This window comes from Camelina sativa, chromosome 20, assembly GCF_000633955.1.
Source record: "Camelina sativa cultivar DH55 chromosome 20, Cs, whole genome shotgun sequence".
Lineage (NCBI taxonomy): Eukaryota > Viridiplantae > Streptophyta > Magnoliopsida > Brassicales > Brassicaceae > Camelina > Camelina sativa.
In genome coordinates, this window is record NC_025704.1 from 2,912,440 (window position 1) to 2,929,407 (window position 16,968).

At 41.2% G+C, this 16,968-nt stretch overlaps 7 protein-coding genes and 1 long non-coding RNA gene across 12 annotated transcripts in view; 6 read left to right on the forward strand and 2 right to left on the reverse strand.

Annotated features, from left to right (window-relative positions):
* Nucleotides 1-1,646, forward strand: part of LOC104768911 (spermidine sinapoyl-CoA acyltransferase-like) — a 2,566-nt gene extending 920 nt beyond the window's left edge. The window contains exons 2-3 of one of the 2 annotated variants that reach the window (XM_010493005.2): nucleotides 46-685; nucleotides 827-1,646. In XM_010493005.2, the coding sequence (XP_010491307.1) occupies nucleotides 46-685; nucleotides 827-1,548 (1,362 nt within the window). In that variant the 3' untranslated portion in view covers nucleotides 1,549-1,646. Of the gene's footprint in view, nucleotides 1-11; nucleotides 686-826 lie in introns of those variants that run through there. The other variant, XM_010493006.1, reaches the window with a different exon arrangement.
* Nucleotides 1,897-3,608, forward strand: LOC104768912 (40S ribosomal protein S4-3-like). The gene is made up of 5 exons (XM_010493007.2): nucleotides 1,897-1,991; nucleotides 2,330-2,407; nucleotides 2,521-2,701; nucleotides 2,787-2,884; nucleotides 2,978-3,608. The coding sequence occupies exons 1-5, from the start codon at nucleotides 1,989-1,991 to the stop codon at nucleotides 3,404-3,406; spliced, it is 789 nt and encodes a 262-aa protein (XP_010491309.1). The 5' UTR covers nucleotides 1,897-1,988; the 3' UTR covers nucleotides 3,407-3,608.
* Nucleotides 3,796-5,596, reverse strand: LOC104768913. Its single transcript, XR_764297.1, has 2 exons — nucleotides 4,970-5,596; nucleotides 3,796-4,863 (listed from the first exon to the last, which is right to left on the reverse strand). It is a non-coding gene; the product is annotated as an uncharacterized LOC104768913 (long non-coding RNA).
* On the forward strand, nucleotides 6,152-7,818 carry LOC104768914 (probable WRKY transcription factor 26). Of its 2 annotated transcripts, XM_010493009.2 has the most exons (6): nucleotides 6,152-6,403; nucleotides 6,595-6,759; nucleotides 6,847-6,961; nucleotides 7,073-7,190; nucleotides 7,271-7,399; nucleotides 7,488-7,818. In XM_010493009.2, the coding sequence occupies exons 1-6, from the start codon at nucleotides 6,251-6,253 to the stop codon at nucleotides 7,636-7,638; spliced, it is 831 nt and encodes a 276-aa protein (XP_010491311.1). In that variant the 5' UTR covers nucleotides 6,152-6,250; the 3' UTR covers nucleotides 7,639-7,818. The 2 variants fall into 2 exon arrangements, with proteins under 2 accessions (XP_010491311.1, XP_010491310.1); XM_010493008.2 differs by having other exon boundaries at nucleotides 6,153-6,403; nucleotides 6,847-7,190.
* Nucleotides 8,045-9,083, forward strand: LOC104768916 (PRA1 family protein B6-like). Its single transcript, XM_010493013.1, has one exon. The coding sequence runs from the start codon at nucleotides 8,167-8,169 to the stop codon at nucleotides 8,818-8,820; it is 654 nt and encodes a 217-aa protein (XP_010491315.1). The 5' UTR covers nucleotides 8,045-8,166; the 3' UTR covers nucleotides 8,821-9,083.
* On the reverse strand, nucleotides 9,004-11,651 carry LOC104768915 (sorting nexin 2B-like). 2 transcript variants are annotated; one of them, XM_010493011.2, is made up of 6 exons: nucleotides 11,513-11,651; nucleotides 10,361-11,427; nucleotides 10,079-10,288; nucleotides 9,724-9,984; nucleotides 9,555-9,641; nucleotides 9,107-9,216 (listed from the first exon to the last, which is right to left on the reverse strand). In XM_010493011.2, the coding sequence occupies exons 2-6, from the start codon at nucleotides 11,414-11,416 to the stop codon at nucleotides 9,136-9,138; spliced, it is 1,695 nt and encodes a 564-aa protein (XP_010491313.1). In that variant the 5' UTR covers nucleotides 11,417-11,427; nucleotides 11,513-11,651; the 3' UTR covers nucleotides 9,107-9,135. The 2 variants fall into 2 exon arrangements, with proteins under 2 accessions (XP_010491312.1, XP_010491313.1); XM_010493010.2 differs by lacking the exon at nucleotides 11,513-11,651 and having other exon boundaries at nucleotides 9,004-9,216; nucleotides 10,361-11,416.
* On the forward strand, nucleotides 11,755-14,564 carry LOC104768917 (laccase-13). Of its 2 annotated transcripts, none has more exons than XM_010493015.2 (4): nucleotides 11,755-12,571; nucleotides 12,674-12,825; nucleotides 12,895-13,274; nucleotides 13,357-14,564. In XM_010493015.2, the coding sequence occupies exons 1-4, from the start codon at nucleotides 12,488-12,490 to the stop codon at nucleotides 14,445-14,447; spliced, it is 1,707 nt and encodes a 568-aa protein (XP_010491317.1). In that variant the 5' UTR covers nucleotides 11,755-12,487; the 3' UTR covers nucleotides 14,448-14,564. The 2 variants fall into 2 exon arrangements, with proteins under 2 accessions (XP_010491317.1, XP_010491316.1); XM_010493014.2 differs by having other exon boundaries at nucleotides 11,757-12,574.
* Nucleotides 14,741-16,968, forward strand: part of LOC104768918 — a 4,103-nt gene continuing 1,875 nt past the window's right edge. Inside the window, exons 1-3 of the mRNA XM_019242236.1 lie at nucleotides 14,741-15,201; nucleotides 15,395-16,481; nucleotides 16,724-16,906. Coding sequence (XP_019097781.1) covers nucleotides 14,813-15,201; nucleotides 15,395-16,481; nucleotides 16,724-16,906 — 1,659 coding nt within the window. The 5' untranslated portion in view covers nucleotides 14,741-14,812. The remainder of the gene's footprint in view (nucleotides 15,202-15,394; nucleotides 16,482-16,723; nucleotides 16,907-16,968) is intronic.

Consider the following 16,968-nt stretch of genomic DNA (forward strand, 5'->3'; position numbering starts at 1 on the left):
ATATATATTTTACACACAAATAGTGCATGTGATAAAGAAATCGAGATGGGAAGCCAAGGCATGAGTTCATCGAGTCCCTTCGTCGTGAATAGATCGCAAGTGGTTATAGTGAAACCCTCAAAGGCAACACCTGAAGTCTCTCTTTCTCTCTCGACATTTGACAACGATCCTTACCTCGAAACCCTCGCCAAAACCGTTTATGTCTATGCTCCACCATCCCCCAAAGAAAATGTCCACGATCCAGCTTCCCTTTTTCAGCAAGCTCTCTCTGATGCTCTTGTCTATTACTACCCACTCGCCGGGAAACTTCACCGTGGATCCGACGACCATAGACTAGAGTTAAGGTGCAGTCCCGTGGAAGGAGTCCCCTTCGTTAGGGCGTCAGCAGACTGCACTCTCTCTTCACTCAACTATTTGGAGGACATGGACGCAGACTTATACCAACTCGTACCTTCTAACGTAGCTGAGCCGACTGGTGGTTATAACCCTCTGGCTTTGCAGATCACTCTGTTTGCATGCGGAGGGATCACTCTTGCAACGGCTCTCTCTCATTCCTTGTGTGATGGTTTCGGTGCGTCTCAGTTTTTCAAAGCCTTAACTGAGCTCGCAGCAGGAAATACACAACCTAGCATCATCCCCGTTTGGGACAGACACTGTCTCACCTCTAACAACTTCAGCATAAACGGTATATAACTAATTATATCCAACTATAATAATTAGAGGCATTAATAATCATCCTTAGTTTCGGATCAATATCAGTTGACATAAATATTTATGATGTGATAGATTTTTAATTAACAGTTGTACATATATATATATATATAAGTACTAGGGCAAGTGGAGGATGGACAAGCTCCCAAGCTGGTTGACTTCGGGGAGGCTTGCTCTTCTGTGGCAACTTCTCCCTACACACCAACCAACGACATGGTATGTGAGATACTCAACGTGACACCCGAAGATATTAGTCAACTCAAGGAGAAGGTTGCGGGGGAAGTCACGACTCTAGAGATTCTTGCAGCCCACGTTTGGAGATCAAGGTGCAGGGCCTTGAAACTGAGTCCCGATGGAACATCTCTATTCGGAATGGCCGTGGGTATACGCCGCATTGTGGATCCACCGTTACCGGAAGGCTATTACGGTAACGCATTCGTCAAGGCCAACGTAGCCATGAAGGCTGGCGAGCTGAACAACTCACCGTTGTCCCATGTAGTGACTCTCATCAAAGAGGCTAAAAGAGCGGCACTAGAGAAGAGGTACGTGTTGGAGCAGCTAAGAGAGATAGAGAGAACGTTGAAGATGAATGTAGCGTGTGAAGGAGGGAACGGAGCGTTCATGCTGCTTACTGATTGGAGACAACTTGGATTACTAGACGAAGTTGATTTTGGGTATGGAGGATCGTTGAACATAATACCGTTGGTGCCTAAATATTTGCCGGATATTTGTATTTTCTTGCCGAGGAAGCACGGTGGTGTTAGGGTTCTGGTCACATTGCCCAAAACTGCAATGAGCAACTTCAAGGAACACATGATTAATACCCTAAACCTTTAATATATGAAATGATATAAGTGGATAAGTCATAACTCATAAGTGTAACTCACAATATTTATTTGATTATGAAAAGGGACCTCATGCATTCTTGGTGTTTATTTGTTTTCCTGCTTTGTCAATCCTTTACATTTGCAAAACGTAATGAAATATATTTACTTACGAATGATTTATAGCCACTTCAGCAACAAATAATTTTAAATAGAATTTACGATGACAAAAATAAACAAATTCCTAATAACAGAGATAAATTAATTAAGGGATTTTGACTCAGGGCCTTTGGTTAAATCAAGAATTTTAATGGGCCTGTCTTAACTAACTAAAGCCCAATAGTTCTATTACGCGACCAATTCTAGGGTTTTAGTTTTTTTCTTTTCATTTGATATATATTGTCGAGTGAAGCTTGAAGGCGCAGCCGCGAAGCAATCAGAGCACCTGCAAACATGGTTCGTCTTCTCAATTTCTTGCTTTTACTCTGAATTTATGTTAAATCTGTGCGTATCTCTCTTCTGCTCTGTTATATCTTGACATGGATGTTCGATTATTGGCGTGTTGTTAGTTTCCTAGGACAATGGCGACTATAGTTTCCTCGTTTCTTGCCGTAGACAGTACGTTCTGTTTTGTTTGGGGGTTAGATTGCAGAAATTTAGGTTACTGTAATGTTCAGACTGCGATGTTCTGTTTTATTTTGACAATTGAGCTTTTGGGAAAGGTCCTTTATATCAAATGTGATAACTTTGTATTCGTTGATTTTGATATTTTATGTGTTAATGTGATTGTGCAGGCAAGAGGATTGAAGAAGCATCTAAAGAGGCTCAATGCCCCTAAGCATTGGATGCTTGACAAACTTGGTGGCGCCTTCGTAAGTTTTTTTTTTTTGTTTCAACCTTTTGTGTTTCCAGACCATTCCTTACATTTCTATGTATTGTTGTTTGATGTGTTGTTAATGTTTTATTTATGCTGTTTATTATACAGGCTCCCAAGCCATCGTCTGGACCTCACAAGTCGAGGGAGTGTCTTCCTCTTGTCCTGATCATCAGGAACAGGTTGAAGTATGCTTTGACTTACCGTGAAGTTATCTCTATCCTGATGCAAAGGCATATCCAAGTTGATGGCAAAGTTAGGACTGACAAGACTTACCCTGCTGGCTTCATGGGTACGTTTCTTTTTTTTTTGGTTATACCCTCCCTTTTGTTGCATGTATTGATCAATGGCCTAAGTTGCATTTTGATTTTGAATAGATGTTGTATCCATCCCCAAGACCAATGAGAACTTCCGTCTTCTGTATGACACCAAGGGACGTTTCCGTCTTCACTCCATCAAGGATGAGGAAGCAAAGGTTTGCTGCATGTTCTTTTCAAATCTCTGACTATATGGGTAGTGATTGGAATTTAGAAGTATTATAATGTCTGGTTGTTTGTTATCTGCGCAGTTCAAGCTCTGCAAGGTTAGGTCTATCCAGTTTGGTCAGAAGGGTATCCCTTACCTGAACACTTATGATGGTCGCACAATCCGTTACCCTGACCCGCTCATCAAACCTAACGACACCATCAAGCTGGACCTTGAGGCGAAAAAGATTGTGGAGTTCATCAAGTTTGATGTTGGTAATGTTGTGATGGTGACAGGAGGCAGAAACAGAGGGCGTGTTGGTGTGATTAAGAACAGAGAGAAGCATAAGGGAAGCTTTGAGACGATACACATTCAAGACTCTACAGGACATGAGTTTGCCACTAGGTTGGGCAATGTGTTCACCCTCGGCAAGGGAACAAAGCCATGGGTGTCTCTACCAAAGGGCAAAGGTATTAAGCTGACCATCATTGAGGAAGCGAGGAAGAGACTTGCTTCTCAACAAGCTGCTTAAACTTCATCAAGACTCATTTCGTTCTACTTTGTCCTAGACTCGCTGCTTGTCTCAGTTTTGAGCATATCTCTTTTCTTATGTTGTTTGACTTTGGAAAAAACCCATCAAAAAAATAGCTGAGTAGAGCGTTTTGTAATGTTTGTATGGTGGATTTTTTTTTTGGTTATTTACAATTTAAATCAGATGACAATTGCTTAGTCCACTCCTTTGCTTTGCCGTATTAGTTGTTGAGAGATAAGAATTAGATATATCTGTTTTGGCATTCAGTAATTGGAAGTTCTCTAGGGCTCTTGAAAGTGATGTGATTAGTCTACAAGTTCTAGATGTTTGTAGCCTATATGCCAATAAGAGTTACGTTTCTAGCTTATATCATCATGATCCTGCACAAGTAGTTTCAATTAGGTACATGTAAGAACCAGAGTAAGATTCTTGTAACTCTTAACCATGAAATACATGTTGTACACATTAATTATTGAGTGCAGAGAATTCAAGATACAAAAAAAAAAAATCTATATTTCCCACTTTCACAAACTTTGTTGCTCTGCCCTTGCAACATAAAAGGCCTAACGAACTCTTGCAATCCTTCCCATCACACTTCCGTTTTTCTTAAGCTCTTCCCGAAGGTTTGTCCAAAAATAAAGACCTGCCAAGCAAGCGCACCTGTCATGGCAAAGGTCAGATAACTCCCTTCCTTATTCTTTCTTTTACATCTGTGGTCAGTTGGAAAGACCAAACAAAAACCTCTGCAAGTTTTAAGTCTTATTCCTTTCTTTGTCAACGAGGGTTGATGATATCATTAGATATGATCAGATCAACAAGACTTGATGGGAGGATCATCGGGAGATGATATGATCAGATCAACTAGAGTTGATTCGAGGATCATCGAGAGATGATATAGGAGATCAGCGGTTGATGGGAGCATTATCAAGAGATGAACAATGGTTGATTGGAGCATTATCAAGAGATGATAACAAGATCAATGAGAGTTGATAAGAGCATTATCAATAGATGATAACAAAATCAACGAGAGTTGATAAGAGCATTATCAATAGATGATAACAAGATCAACGAGAGTTGATAGGAGCATTATCAATAGATGATAACAAGATCAACGATGGTTGATTGGAGCATTATCAAGAGATGATAACAATATCAACGATGGTTGATAGGATTATTATCAAGATATGATAACAAGATCAACAATGGTTGATAGGAGCATTAATTATCAACAGATGATAACAAGATCAATGATGGTTGATAGGAGCATTATCAAGAGATGATAACAAAATCAATGAGGGTTGATTGGAAGATCATCAAGAGATGATATGATCAGATCAACTAGAGTTGATTGGAGCATCATCGAGAGATGATATATGAGATCAAGGATAGTTGAATCATCAGATGTGTTTTTGTCCCTGCGCGGCTGCGCCTCTATTGACTATATCAATAGGTAATACCTACAAGACAAAATATGAAACAGAATGAGTCAGAAGACTGTCATCCAGATTTTACATGATATCTAAGCAGAAGATTCAGAAACACCAGGCATAGACAAGAATGTACCTCGATGGACAGGCCTGAAAACTCAACATTAATCCATCCCAAATATGCGCTAAGGATCAACGTCACTCCCGGATAAGAAGAACAAGACAAGCCAAACCATAACAAGAAGATCATCGGTTAGATAGGAGATTTAAAAGATAGTCATATAAAGAAAAGGAACAAAACTTACATGAAAATAAAACAGATATCTACAAGATCATTCCTTATTTCATTAGAAGATATACACAGACTTCTGCTTCTTGATCAACAAGAAGGAATCTATACAAGAATACCAAAAAAACAGAATACAGAGTTCGAAGAAGACTTCATACGGACCAAATACAAACCAATAATCGAATTCTACGAAATATGTAAGCAAAAGACCCAAAAGATTTATACACATTAATAACAAGATATATATGTATATATATATATATATATATGCATGCGTAGATAACAAACAACATACCTCAATGGATTGATCAATCGCAAAATCGACGCAATAAAAGATCAACAACTAGGGTTGATCATTAAAGATCAACGACGATTGATCAGATGTTAATAAATCGAGCAAAACCCTAAAGAGATGATAAAAAGATTAGAAACATAATCAAAGAAAGCAATAAGAATCATCATCGTGCAAGAGAAAAAATGATACAAGGCGATGAATAATCAGCGATCACTTTTTCATATATATAGAGGGGGTTACAAAACCCAAACCGAGCCGGTTTAGGAATTCAGATAGATCCTACGGTTGGTAATTATTTTATGTAACGCAATCGACGGTGGAGATGAATCACCGATAATAAAAGACGGTTAATTAATAAAGTCGGTTTATATGTTCGCGCGTGATCATCTATCCAAGATTCACCAATGTTAAAGAGCCACGTGTCCAATTTCTTATAAATTATCCAGATGATTCTCGATATATATATGATATATATATATAAGTTTAACCATCTTGGGCTAGTTTTTTCATCTTTGCTCAACTAATACTTTGCTTTACTGTATTAGTTGTTGAGAGAGAAGACTTAGATAATATTTGTTTCGGCATTTAATAAATGGAAGAAGAACACAAAGGGCTCCTGAAAGTGATGTTATTTGAGCCGCCTTAAACAAAAAAAAAGTCAAGCATTTGGGTGTTTTGTATACACACGCTTCACACTGAGTCACATGTATATCTTTCTTATAATTGCTATGCTTTTTCCTGGAAACTTCCTCTTCTATACAAATCATTACTTTAAGTTAAGGAAGAAGTAGAAGAAAGAAGAGTAGTATCCCATACCATATACCTAACCATTGATGGGTTCTTTCGACCGCCAAAGAGTTGTCCCAAAATTCAAATCAGCAACTCCATCACCGCTCCCTCTCTCACCCTCTCCTTTCTTCACTCTGCCTAATGGTGTTTCTCCCGCAGACCTTCTCGACTCTCCTATTCTCTTCACTTCCTCTAACGTAATCTATCTTCTTCTCTCCTTATCATATCTATCAGTTCAAACAATGAGTTTTTTTCATCATCACCAATTTTAACTTCAAGAACCGTTTTGTTCTGTTCTTGGAATTTTGTTAGAACTCTTATTCTTAAAGACTGTGTTCTGTCCTACTCCTTACAACTACTATCTTTTCTTTTGATCCTGAAATCACAGATTTTGCCATCACCAACGACAGGCACATTTCCGGCGCAATCTCTGCACTGGAAGAACAACGGTTTTGTCATTGACCAGAATGATATTAAATATGAAGATGGGAAGGAGCACTTAGATTTTTCCTTCACTAACAAGAACACAACTCCTCCCTTGTCCCTACCATCTGTAAGACCCATTTTTGAACTTTTGTTAGCTTCTGGTTGATCTTTAAGACAATATCTAGTTCCAAGTTTCCAACTATCTCATTTTCAGATGGTAACTCAACCTTTACCGCAACTGGATGTATCCAAGTCTGAGTCTCTGTCAAGTAACAAAACCTCTGATGATGGCTACAATTGGCGTAAATACGGACAGAAGCAAGTCAAAGGAAGTGAAAACCCGAGGAGTTACTTCAAATGCACGTACCCTAACTGTATCACAAAAAAGAAAGTGGAGACGTCTCTTGTGAAGGGTCAGATCATTGAGATTGTCTATAAAGGAAGCCACAATCATCCCAAGCCTCAGTCTACTAAGAGATCAGCTTCCACCGCTGTAGCAGCAGCACATCAGAGTAGCAGTCATGACACTGGTGAGGATGAAGCAGACGCCAAGAGATGGTAAAGCAGAGTCATAGTTAAGTAACTGAAATCAAAACTAGGAAAACAATGAGATGTGACTGGATTTGGTGTGAATGCAGGAAAAGAGAAGAGAATGTGAAGGAGCCAAGAGTGGTGGTCCAGACAACAAGTGATATTGACATTCTTGAAGATGGCTACAGATGGAGAAAGTATGGTCAGAAAGTCGTCAAAGGGAATCCCAATCCAAGGTGTGTTTCTTTTTGTCTTCTCAATTCTGAATGAAAGGGAGGCTTGAGCTTGAGCTATTAGTTAATGATGTGATGGTCTCATGGGCAGGAGCTATTACAAGTGCACATTTACAGGATGCTGTGTAAGGAAACACGTTGAGAGAGCATTTCAAGATCCCAAGTCAGTGATCACAACTTACGAGGGAAAACACAACCACCAAATCCCTACCCCAAAAAGAAGTCACACCTCTTCATACTAAATTATTTTTGTAAGCTCCTCTTTATTTCCGGTTTACTTATATATACCATAGTATGCGCTTTTGAGAACTGGCAACAAAAGACAACAAATACAACTGTAGTGTATCTTGAAATTACTAATTTAGTAGAGACTTGTTTGTTCTCTTGTGAAATTAAAATAGAGCATGTGAGTTTTTTTGGCATTTCAGCATTCGTATTGTAATCTTCAGTCATACTAAACATCAAATACATTTAAAATTTTATCTTAAATTTAAATAACAATAGTACTATATCATTAACTATCTAATTATGAAAAAACATATAAGGAAGTGAAGAAACCTGTAACTGTAAGTCAGTATGATGTGATAAACACACAAAGGCATACAAAGAGAGTATTTTTTTATGTTTCTTTAAAAAGAAAGAAAGAGACGCAAAAGCACATGTGATAGTAGCCGACAGTTTTAAGTAAAGCCAGCCAGCAAAATACGTGAAAGCCATCATTCACTTTTAGATCTCTCTGACTTCGTCTGCGAAGTAGATCTGCTGCTGCAATGGCCTCTCCTCTTCTTCCGACTTCGACTACTCCTGATAATAATCTTCCCGGAGGCGATCCACAGTTGCTGAGCTCTCTACGCGTCCTCTTGTCTCGCGTTCTAGCTTCTGTCCGCCATGCTTCTGCCGACGCCAGGCCATGGGCAGAGCTCGTTGACCGGTCAGCGTTTTCTAGGCCACCATCGCTCTCGGAGGCAGCGTCGCGAGTTAGGAAGAACTTTTCATACTTCCGAGCCAATTACATAACCTTAGTGGCCATCTTACTCGCCGCGTCTCTCCTCTCGCACCCTTTTGCTCTCTTCCTCCTCGCTTCCCTTGCCGCTTCTTGGCTGTTCCTCTACTTTTTCCGTCCGTCTGATCAGCCATTGGTCATCGGTGGACGCACGTTCTCCGATCTTGAGACGCTAGGGATGCTCTGCCTCTGCACTGTGGTGGTAATGTTCATGACCAGTGTTGGATCTCTCTTGATGTCGACTCTAGCCGTTGGGATCATGGCCGTGGCCATCCACGGAGCGTTTCGTGCTCCCGAAGATCTGTTTCTTGAAGAACAAGAAGCCATTGGATCTGGCCTTTTCGCATTTTTCAATAGCAATGCCTCTAACGCAGCTGCTGCTGCCATAGCCACCTCTGCAATGTCGCGCGTTCGAGTTTGATATCATCACGAAAGAGACCACATTCCTACACCACACTTCCAAAGTGTGATAATTATTCATATACATTTGCTTCATATTGTATACAGTTGAGTTGTTGTAACTTGTAACCATTCTTTTGTCACTCTTGCTTTGTTTGTTGCTGGAATTTTGAAACACTATTCACCATTGAAACTTGAGTCTGTAAAGAAGAATTTTACCATCTCTTTCTTTTCTATTTCCTTTTTTTTGACAACAGAATAAAAAGATACGAAAATTTGGTTCAAGCCCAAAACCATGAATCGAAGAATAAGAATAAATTACAGGGTGCTCTCATGTTCAAGAGCTCTCTCTATTGTATTGACTTGTCTCCTCAGCAACCTTTGTCCAAACATTGGCGATCTTCTCTGCATATCCAACCTGCGCATCCAAATACCAACAACTCTGTTCTCACACCTTTTTACAGATTTCAAAAATATCTCTCAGATTTCTCTGCATTATCTAGCATTGCAAGAGAGCAGATTTCACCAATTTTCAAGCATTCACTTAAAAATCTTAAATCATTTTCCTTCTGTCGCATCCATCTCATGAAAGAAATTCCTCAAATCATACCATCCCCTATCATTCACCCACTTTTATCTTCCATTCTTGTGATCTAATACATAGTGAGGTTGATTTCAGAGCTAAATGATCTTGCTAATCACTCTCTCGCTAATTCTATGAAGAGACAGAGGCTAACTCCACTAATAAGAACGTACCTGACTAACAACAAACCCTTTCATCATATTCAAGAAGTCTGCACGCCTTTCCCTGTCCAGCCTTTCAACCTCGCACCAGTTATTTTCCTGTCACACAATATACATAGTTACATAAGACCTCAACTCAACATAAGATTTTTTTTGTGTATGGGCATTACTGAATGAATACCTTGATCTGCTCGTACTCCCTGATGGCAACATTTTTGGAGTCCTTAGTCACCTTGATGGTTTCTTTTAACTCTTCTATCTTCTTAATCCTTGATTTGTCACCGCCAAAGACCTTCGCTGATGCAGCTTCTAGCTTCTCTGCTCTTCCCTCCAGTGACGAAATTTCAGACAGAAGCGTCTGCACTGTCAGTAAAGCACTAGATCTATCTGCAAAAGCTCCCTGGACTGCCATCATTAGGCCAAGGTAGTCGTGGAGTGTATCCTGACATAATTATTCAGAGCTCTTAGTAAAATCAAATCCCAGCTCGAATGAAAGTTGAATAGATTCTTCATATATCTAATACTATCTAGTTTACCAAATGCTTGACCGTCTGGGAATTCAGCTCTCTGTAAAACCTGCTAGCTTTCACAGCTGAAGTGGCTAAATTCTTCATATCATTGGCACGAACTCTTTGAGAATTGAAGACAGCTTCTTCGTTCTCAAACTTTGTCAGCTTAATGAATGCTAATCCCAATTCCCCCATAGTCTCCCCCATATCTTGCTGTGCCTTCACGAGGGATTCAGCCTACAAAAAAAAAACAAACACAATCAAAAACACTGATCCCTCGTGAAGTAACAAGTATCAAAATCTCTCTACCTGCTGTGAAGCATTAATGATCTGTTGCTCAAGATCATACATTTTCTCCTTCTTCTCCAAAAACTCTTTATCTTCTTCAACAACAGCTGGTTTTACCCCACCCCAGTCATTAGATACAGACTGTCTAAGTTCTTTAAACAATCTCAAAAAATCTCTACCTCCTCCTCTAGCCGGCTGAACAACCTCAACAGAAGAAGAAGAAGCATCACCAAACAACTGTCTCGGTAGCTTCACAGCACCATCCAACATCCTAGAAGCCACATCAGTACTCGTAGCCAACGGTAACTTCCCTTGCGCCTGAAGAAAAACCTTCAACTCATCACTCTTCCTAATCACAGGATGTGAACCAAGCCTACGCAAGTACTTCTCCAATGCAACTCTTCTCTGCTCAACAAACTCTTGCTTTTGCATCACTTGGCTTTCAACCACACTCTTATCTGGCCTCGGTGGGATACAAAACCCTCTATACGACTCAGCTAATCTATCAGCCAATGTAACAACATCTCTAAACCTTCTCCTCACGCTAAACTCTGACCCGTTGTATTCAGATAGATTCGTTCTAGTCGTAATCTGGTAAGTAACGTAAGTGTTTCCTCCGGGAATCATCGAATTTGTTGACTCTTGCTCTTTCTGAGGACTGGAAACAGTGATCTTGATGTAATCGGAGGTCAAAGAAGACGGAGATCTAGATAACGAATCTGAGGATTGACTATGACGGCTGCTACCTCCTCCATCATCTGAGCCGTTGATCTCGGAATTGTCATCGAAAGGGCTGAAGATAACATCGGCGTAAGACGGAGGCTCGAGGTACGAAGAAGAGCTGCTGTCTCTGTTGCTGCCGCCGTTTGGTTTAGAACGAGATTGCGGCGCGAAAAGCGGATCGGAATTAGCCGGAGTTACGACGATAGATGGGTGACGCGAGTCGGAGAGAGTTGACATGGCGCTGCGGTAATTAGAATTAGATTGATCACTTCTCGTGAAAGGATCAGATTCTTCGCGGAGGAAGAGACTCTTCATCTTCTCCTTGGACTCTTGGTCATTCTCTGAGCCCATCATCTCTGATAAATCTAATGGATTGATTTAGCTAATTTTAGTAAGAAATTCACAGAAAATTAGGTTTTTGTTTTCGATTCGAGATATATCGGAGATTACGAGGATACAATGGTCGTGAACTGCAATAAATGATCGGAGTGGCTAAGACACGGCGGTGTGGGATCAGGATTCAGGAGCGTGACTGTGTTTGTAGCGTCAAGTCTCGTCAATGGCTAATTGGGGAAGATGAGATGACAAAAAGTGTATTTTTCCGGGTCACGTTTAAAAGTGTTTAGCTGGGTTTTTAACCCGACCCGGCCCAATATGAACTTAGTAAACGTGATATACATATCTCTGCACCCTAACGGCCTGACTAGGTTTAATCACTTGGTTCTTCTTGCACAACTGTACCGAACCGAGTCTCCTGATTGTTAAAAGTCAACTATGTAAGCTCTCCGATGATCGATTCTGGTCAAAGTACCAAGCTTTTACCTTTATGCTCTTACTTGTTCTTAGGGTTTAAGAATGTAGTAGTCTAATTGAGTTTCCAATGGCGAGAGGCTTAAAGCTATGTAGCAGACGTCACTGCAGATGTCTCATGTTTGATCCTAAAAGGTCACTGCTTTCAATCTTTCTCTTCTGTGTTTTGTTTTAACACACTGATGACATAGTTGGGCTCAGAGAAGATCAAATTAATATGATGTCACAGCAACAGATTTGGTTTTGCACAAAATTGTAGAATTGATAACGTTTTAGGCTGCCTAATGTCTATATTAGGCATATGTTAACTTTAATCAGAAGTTATGTAACTGGGAAATAGTCAAGGTTCTGGTTTAAGGAGAGGATCCAACACCTTAAAAAAGAGATTTGGTGTCCGAGGATGAGAAAAAACCAAAAGAGAAGGTACTAAAGTAGGCTGGTAGAGGTTCACCTACATCTTCTGGAACTAGAATCATAGTATTTAAAAGCAGAAACTGTTTGTTTTGTTGTTTAGTGGTTACACCAAATCGTGTTTGCTGGTTAGACTAAACGCTCTCTGTCTCCTGCCTATAAAAGATATCAACTTTAGCTTTCTCTAAAGAGTAAGTGAGCGCAATGGAGCAACTACTGTCCTACTTTGTGTTGTTGGTTGTTTTTGTAGCTTCACTTGTCAATGCAGAAGTTCACTTTCATGAATTCGTTGTGTGTTTACTACTTCCCTTCTTTTTTTGTTCTCTCCATTGTTACTCACATTGATTGATATGCTCAAACTTAGTTTTCTTTTGTTTTGTGTTTGGTTAGATTCAAGAGACGCCGGTGAAGAGGCTGTGCAGAGTTCATAACTCAATTACGGTGAACGGACAGTTTCCAGGGCCAACCTTGGAGGTACGAAACGGTGATTCCCTTGTCATCACTGCCATAAACAAAGCTCGGTACAACATCAGCCTCCACTGGTAAACTCACTCTCCCCTGCAACAAATCATTTTCAATGTTTGATGGTCTGCTAATGAGAGCATGTGCAGGCATGGGATACGGCAGATGAGGAATCCATGGGCGGATGGACCAGAATACATAACCCAATGCCCAATCCAACCAGGAGGGAGTTACACCTACAGGTTCACTATTGAAGATCAAGAAGGTACTTTGTGGTGGCATGCACACAGCAGATGGCTGCGAGCCACTGTGTATGGCGCTCTCATCATCCGCCCTCCGCTCTCTTCTCCTCATTACCCTTTTCCAGTTATTCCCAAGAGAGAGATAACACTCCTCTTAGGTGAGTGGTGGGACAGAAACCCCATGGATGTACTCAACTTAGCCCAATTCACGGGAGCAGCACCAAACATCTCAGACGCCTACACCATCAACGGTCAGCCTGGTGATCTGTACAGATGTTCCAGCCAAGGTACACATTTACTTTATGCTTCCCAGCCCTCAAAACGCTGTTACATCTAAGTTAGTTAATATTATATGTTGGCACGATGCAGAAACTTTGAGGTTTCTGGTGGGGTCAGGAGAGATTGTCCTCCTCAGGGTCATCAACTCTGCCTTGAACCAAGAACTCTTCTTTGGTGTCGCGAATCACAAGCTGACCGTGGTTGCTGCGGATGCCTCCTACACCAAACCTTTTTCAACCAATGTCATAATGTTAGGACCAGGTCAGACAACTGATGTTCTTCTAACTGCAGACCAACCGCCAGCACACTACTACATGGCAGCACACGCCTACAACAGTGCCAATGCTGCCTTTGACAACACCACAACCACCGCAATCCTAAAATACAAAGATGCCTCCTGTGTTACTCTTCAAGGTAAATCACTGGCACGGGCAATACCTGCACAGCTTCCAGGTTTCAACGATACAGCAACAGCAGCAGCCTTCACAGCGCAGATGAAGAGTCCTTCAAAAGTACAAGTTCCCTTGGAGATTGATGAGAACTTGTTTTTCACAGTAGGTTTGGGACTATTCAACTGCACAACCCCCAACACACAAAGGTGTCAAGGCCCTAACGGAACACGCTTCACCGCGAGCATCAACAACGTCTCTTTCGTTTTCCCCAAACAAAACTCCATAATGCAAGCTTATTACCAAGGCACTCCAGCCGGTGTTTTCACCACAGACTTCCCTCCTACGCCTCCTGTCACATTTGACTATACAGGAAACGTGAGCAGAGGGCTATGGCAGCCTACCCGCGGAACAAAGGCCTACAAACTAAAGTTCAACTCAAAAGTACAGATTATATTGCAAGACACAAGCATCGTGACCACTGAGAATCACCCAATGCATCTCCACGGCTATGAGTTCTACGTAGTTGGAACAGGTGTTGGTAACTTCAACCCAAACACAGACACAGCCTCCTTCAACCTCATCGACCCACCACGAAGAAACACAATCGGAACACCTCCAGGTGGATGGGTAGCTATCAGATTCGTTGCCAATAATCCAGGAGCTTGGCTGATGCACTGTCACATCGACTCACATATATTCTGGGGTTTGGCCATGGTCTTCTTAGTAGAGAACGGAGAAGGCCATTTACAGTCTGTTCAGTCTCCACCATTGGACTTACCCCAATGTTAAAGACTCTATCTAGTATCTAACTATCTATCTTGTAGATTCTCCTTATTTTGTTTCTCAGAGTATACCATTCATTTCTCAATTACAAAACATATACAGTATCACAGATAGTTTACGCAAGTTATCCCAAAGATTTCTCAATTTTGCATAAAAATATAAAAAAAGAGATAAATGCACCAGCTGGGAATCGAACCCGGGTCTGTACCGTGGCAGGGTACTATTCTACCACTAGACCACTGGTGCTTGTATGCTACTAAAGAAAGAAACATTTATAACAACGGAGATTATGTAAATGCTTACAGTTTCTTTTAGTTAAATCTCACACTCACCAGTTTTTTCAAGTAGAGAACTTTGTTAGCTTCGCCGCCATGGCCTCCGCGCTCGAGTGCTGGTCAACCCGTAATGCCGGCAACTGCCCCGACGATGATTTCGTAGACCAAGTCCTCATGTGCTCCGACGACAGGTCCGAGTCACTCACAGCTGCTCCTCCTTCCGATCAGACCACCTCCGCTATGCAAAAGCGGTTTCAGAGACTCGGCCGCAACGTCTCCGAAGCGATCGCGTCGCTCAAGAACTCTCTCAACCTCGATTCAGCGCGAGACAACCAGAATGCATCCGCCGGAGGAGGAGGAGGAGGAGGCCGGAAGCTCGTGTGGGCTAATGTCGTGAGAAACGTTGCTAAAATGTACCCTGGAAGCCAGTTGCCTGATAAGCTCGTCTCTAATCTCAGGAAACATTACGATTCTTTGCCTCTCAGGTATCACCACATAAGCAATGTTGCGTCTTTTTTACTCCTTTGACTATTTCGATTTCCAAAGCTTTGTTTTTTATTTTTCTCGGTTTCTTAAATTTAGTAATATTATTGTTTTGTGGAAGATACATAGCTTAGATCTAGGTATGTTGTTGTATTGTGGAGTAATGTGGATTGATTATGGTTTTGTTTTTAACAGTTATAGTCAGACGGGTTTCGATATGAAAGATGTATTTGTACACGTAAAGCTGATAGAGCAAACTTCTGGAGATGATAATCCTGTGTTTGTGATTCAAGAGGTGTGTGATGAGGGAGGTGATGGTCATGGTTCTGTGTTCAAGCTCACATACGCTTGTAGTTCTTCGCTTCCATGGTCAACTATTTCAGGGTCTCTTGATAGTGCTTCGATTTGTTATAAGAAAGTACAAATCTTTGAGAAGAAAGGGTTGACTCTTGGGGTTGTTCTTCTTCTGGTTGAGTCTGGACAAGAAAAACTGTTCAAAATTAAGGTAGAGAATGCTCTTAAATCTGCGGTAAGGAAGCCTAAGTCAACTTCTGTGAAGCTCCCTTTTGGACTTTGCGGCTGTCAAGAACAGAACGCGGGTGTAGGAGAATTTGGGGATGTTGATGTTGAGTCCATTGATCAATGCTATAGACATGAGTTGGAAAATATGAATACTAGGATCCAGCTTCAAATGCCACCTCCAAGCTCTTCGTTTTCTGTATCAGTGGATGAATGGCAGACCGTCCAATCAGGGGGTGATGATATCGGGAAATGGCTATTGAATTCAGATGATCTTGAGTTTAGTGGTCAGTTAGGACCAAATTCATTCAAAGGAGTTTACAGAGGAATAAAGGTGGCCATTGAGAAACTAAAAGGCTGCGATAAGGGGAATTCATATGAGTTTGAGATCCGAAAAGATTTCTTGGAGCTCATGACCTGTGGACACAAGAGCATTCTGCAGTTTTATGGTGTCTGCATCGATGAAAATCATGGATTATGCGTTGTAACAAAACTGATGCAAGGTGGATCACTCCGTGAACTGGTGGTGAAGAAAAAGAAGCTTCAGACCAAGGTGATATTTCAAATTGCTGTTGACATAGCAGAAGGGATGCAGTTCATTTGTGATCATGGTGTTGCATATAAAGACCTTAACACACAGAGAATACTATTAGATAAGCAGGGTAATGCCTGTCTGGGTGATTTGGGAATAGTCACTGCATGCAAGAGTGTCAATGAGGCTATGGAGTACGAAACAGATGGCTATAGATGGCTTGCACCCGAGGTCTGTATTTCTTTGAAGCTTTTGTTGCATAATTATAGTTCAGTGATTTGCTTCAGGAACTATGCTTTTCTTTACCTCATCATATTTGATGATGCAGTAAATATAGCCTGGTAATTAGATGGCTTCTAGCTACTCATATGCTTCATCATTCTATCACTCATTGTCCTTGTGCATATTATGCATAAGTAAATTCTATTGGAAAAGCAGTTGTTGACTGCAGTTTGTGAAATGGTTGAAATCAGATAATTGCGGGAGACCCGGAGAAGACAAGAGAGAGTTGGATGAGCAATGCGTATAGCTTTGGGATGGTGCTTTGGGAGATGGTGACAGGGGAGGAGGCGTATGGATCTTGTTCGCCAGTGCAGGCAGCTGTTGGGATTGCAGCGTGCGGGCTAAGACCAGAGATCCCAAAGGAGTGCCCTCAAGTTCTCAGATATCTTATGACCAAATGCTGGAACACTTGCCCCTCTACACGCCTTAACTTCTC

What these genes read in the sequence shown, in the direction of transcription:
- LOC104768912 (XM_010493007.2), top strand. An exon ending in ACAAACTTGGTGGCGCCTTC is followed by an intron (nt 2,408 to 2,520) that starts GTAAGTTTTTTT and finishes TTTATTATACAG; the next exon opens with GCTCCCAAGCCATCGTCTGG. An exon ending in TCAAGGATGAGGAAGCAAAG is followed by an intron (nt 2,885 to 2,977) that starts GTTTGCTGCATG and finishes TTATCTGCGCAG; the next exon opens with TTCAAGCTCTGCAAGGTTAG.
- LOC104768914 (XM_010493008.2), top strand. Translation starts at nt 6,251, where the DNA reads ATGGGTTCTTTCGACCGCCAAAGAGTTGTCCCAAAATTCAAATCAGCA. An exon ending in CTCCCTTGTCCCTACCATCT is followed by an intron (nt 6,760 to 6,846) that starts GTAAGACCCATT and finishes TCTCATTTTCAG; the next exon opens with ATGGTAACTCAACCTTTACC. An exon ending in AAAGGGAATCCCAATCCAAG is followed by an intron (nt 7,400 to 7,487) that starts GTGTGTTTCTTT and finishes TCTCATGGGCAG; the next exon opens with GAGCTATTACAAGTGCACAT.
- LOC104768916 (XM_010493013.1), top strand. Translation starts at nt 8,167, where the DNA reads ATGGCCTCTCCTCTTCTTCCGACTTCGACTACTCCTGATAATAATCTT.
- LOC104768915 (XM_010493010.2), bottom strand. Translation starts at nt 11,416, where the DNA reads ATGATGGGCTCAGAGAATGACCAAGAGTCCAAGGAGAAGATGAAGAGT. An exon ending in GGGAGTACGAGCAGATCAAG is followed by an intron (nt 9,642 to 9,723) that starts GTATTCATTCAG and finishes ATTGTGTGACAG; the next exon opens with GAAAATAACTGGTGCGAGGT. An exon ending in AAGGGTTTGTTGTTAGTCAG is followed by an intron (nt 9,217 to 9,554) that starts GTACGTTCTTAT and finishes TTGGATGCGCAG; the next exon opens with GTTGGATATGCAGAGAAGAT.
- LOC104768917 (XM_010493014.2), top strand. Translation starts at nt 12,488, where the DNA reads ATGGAGCAACTACTGTCCTACTTTGTGTTGTTGGTTGTTTTTGTAGCT. An exon ending in TTCACTTTCATGAATTCGTT is followed by an intron (nt 12,575 to 12,673) that starts GTGTGTTTACTA and finishes GTGTTTGGTTAG; the next exon opens with ATTCAAGAGACGCCGGTGAA. An exon ending in TACAACATCAGCCTCCACTG is followed by an intron (nt 12,826 to 12,894) that starts GTAAACTCACTC and finishes GAGCATGTGCAG; the next exon opens with GCATGGGATACGGCAGATGA.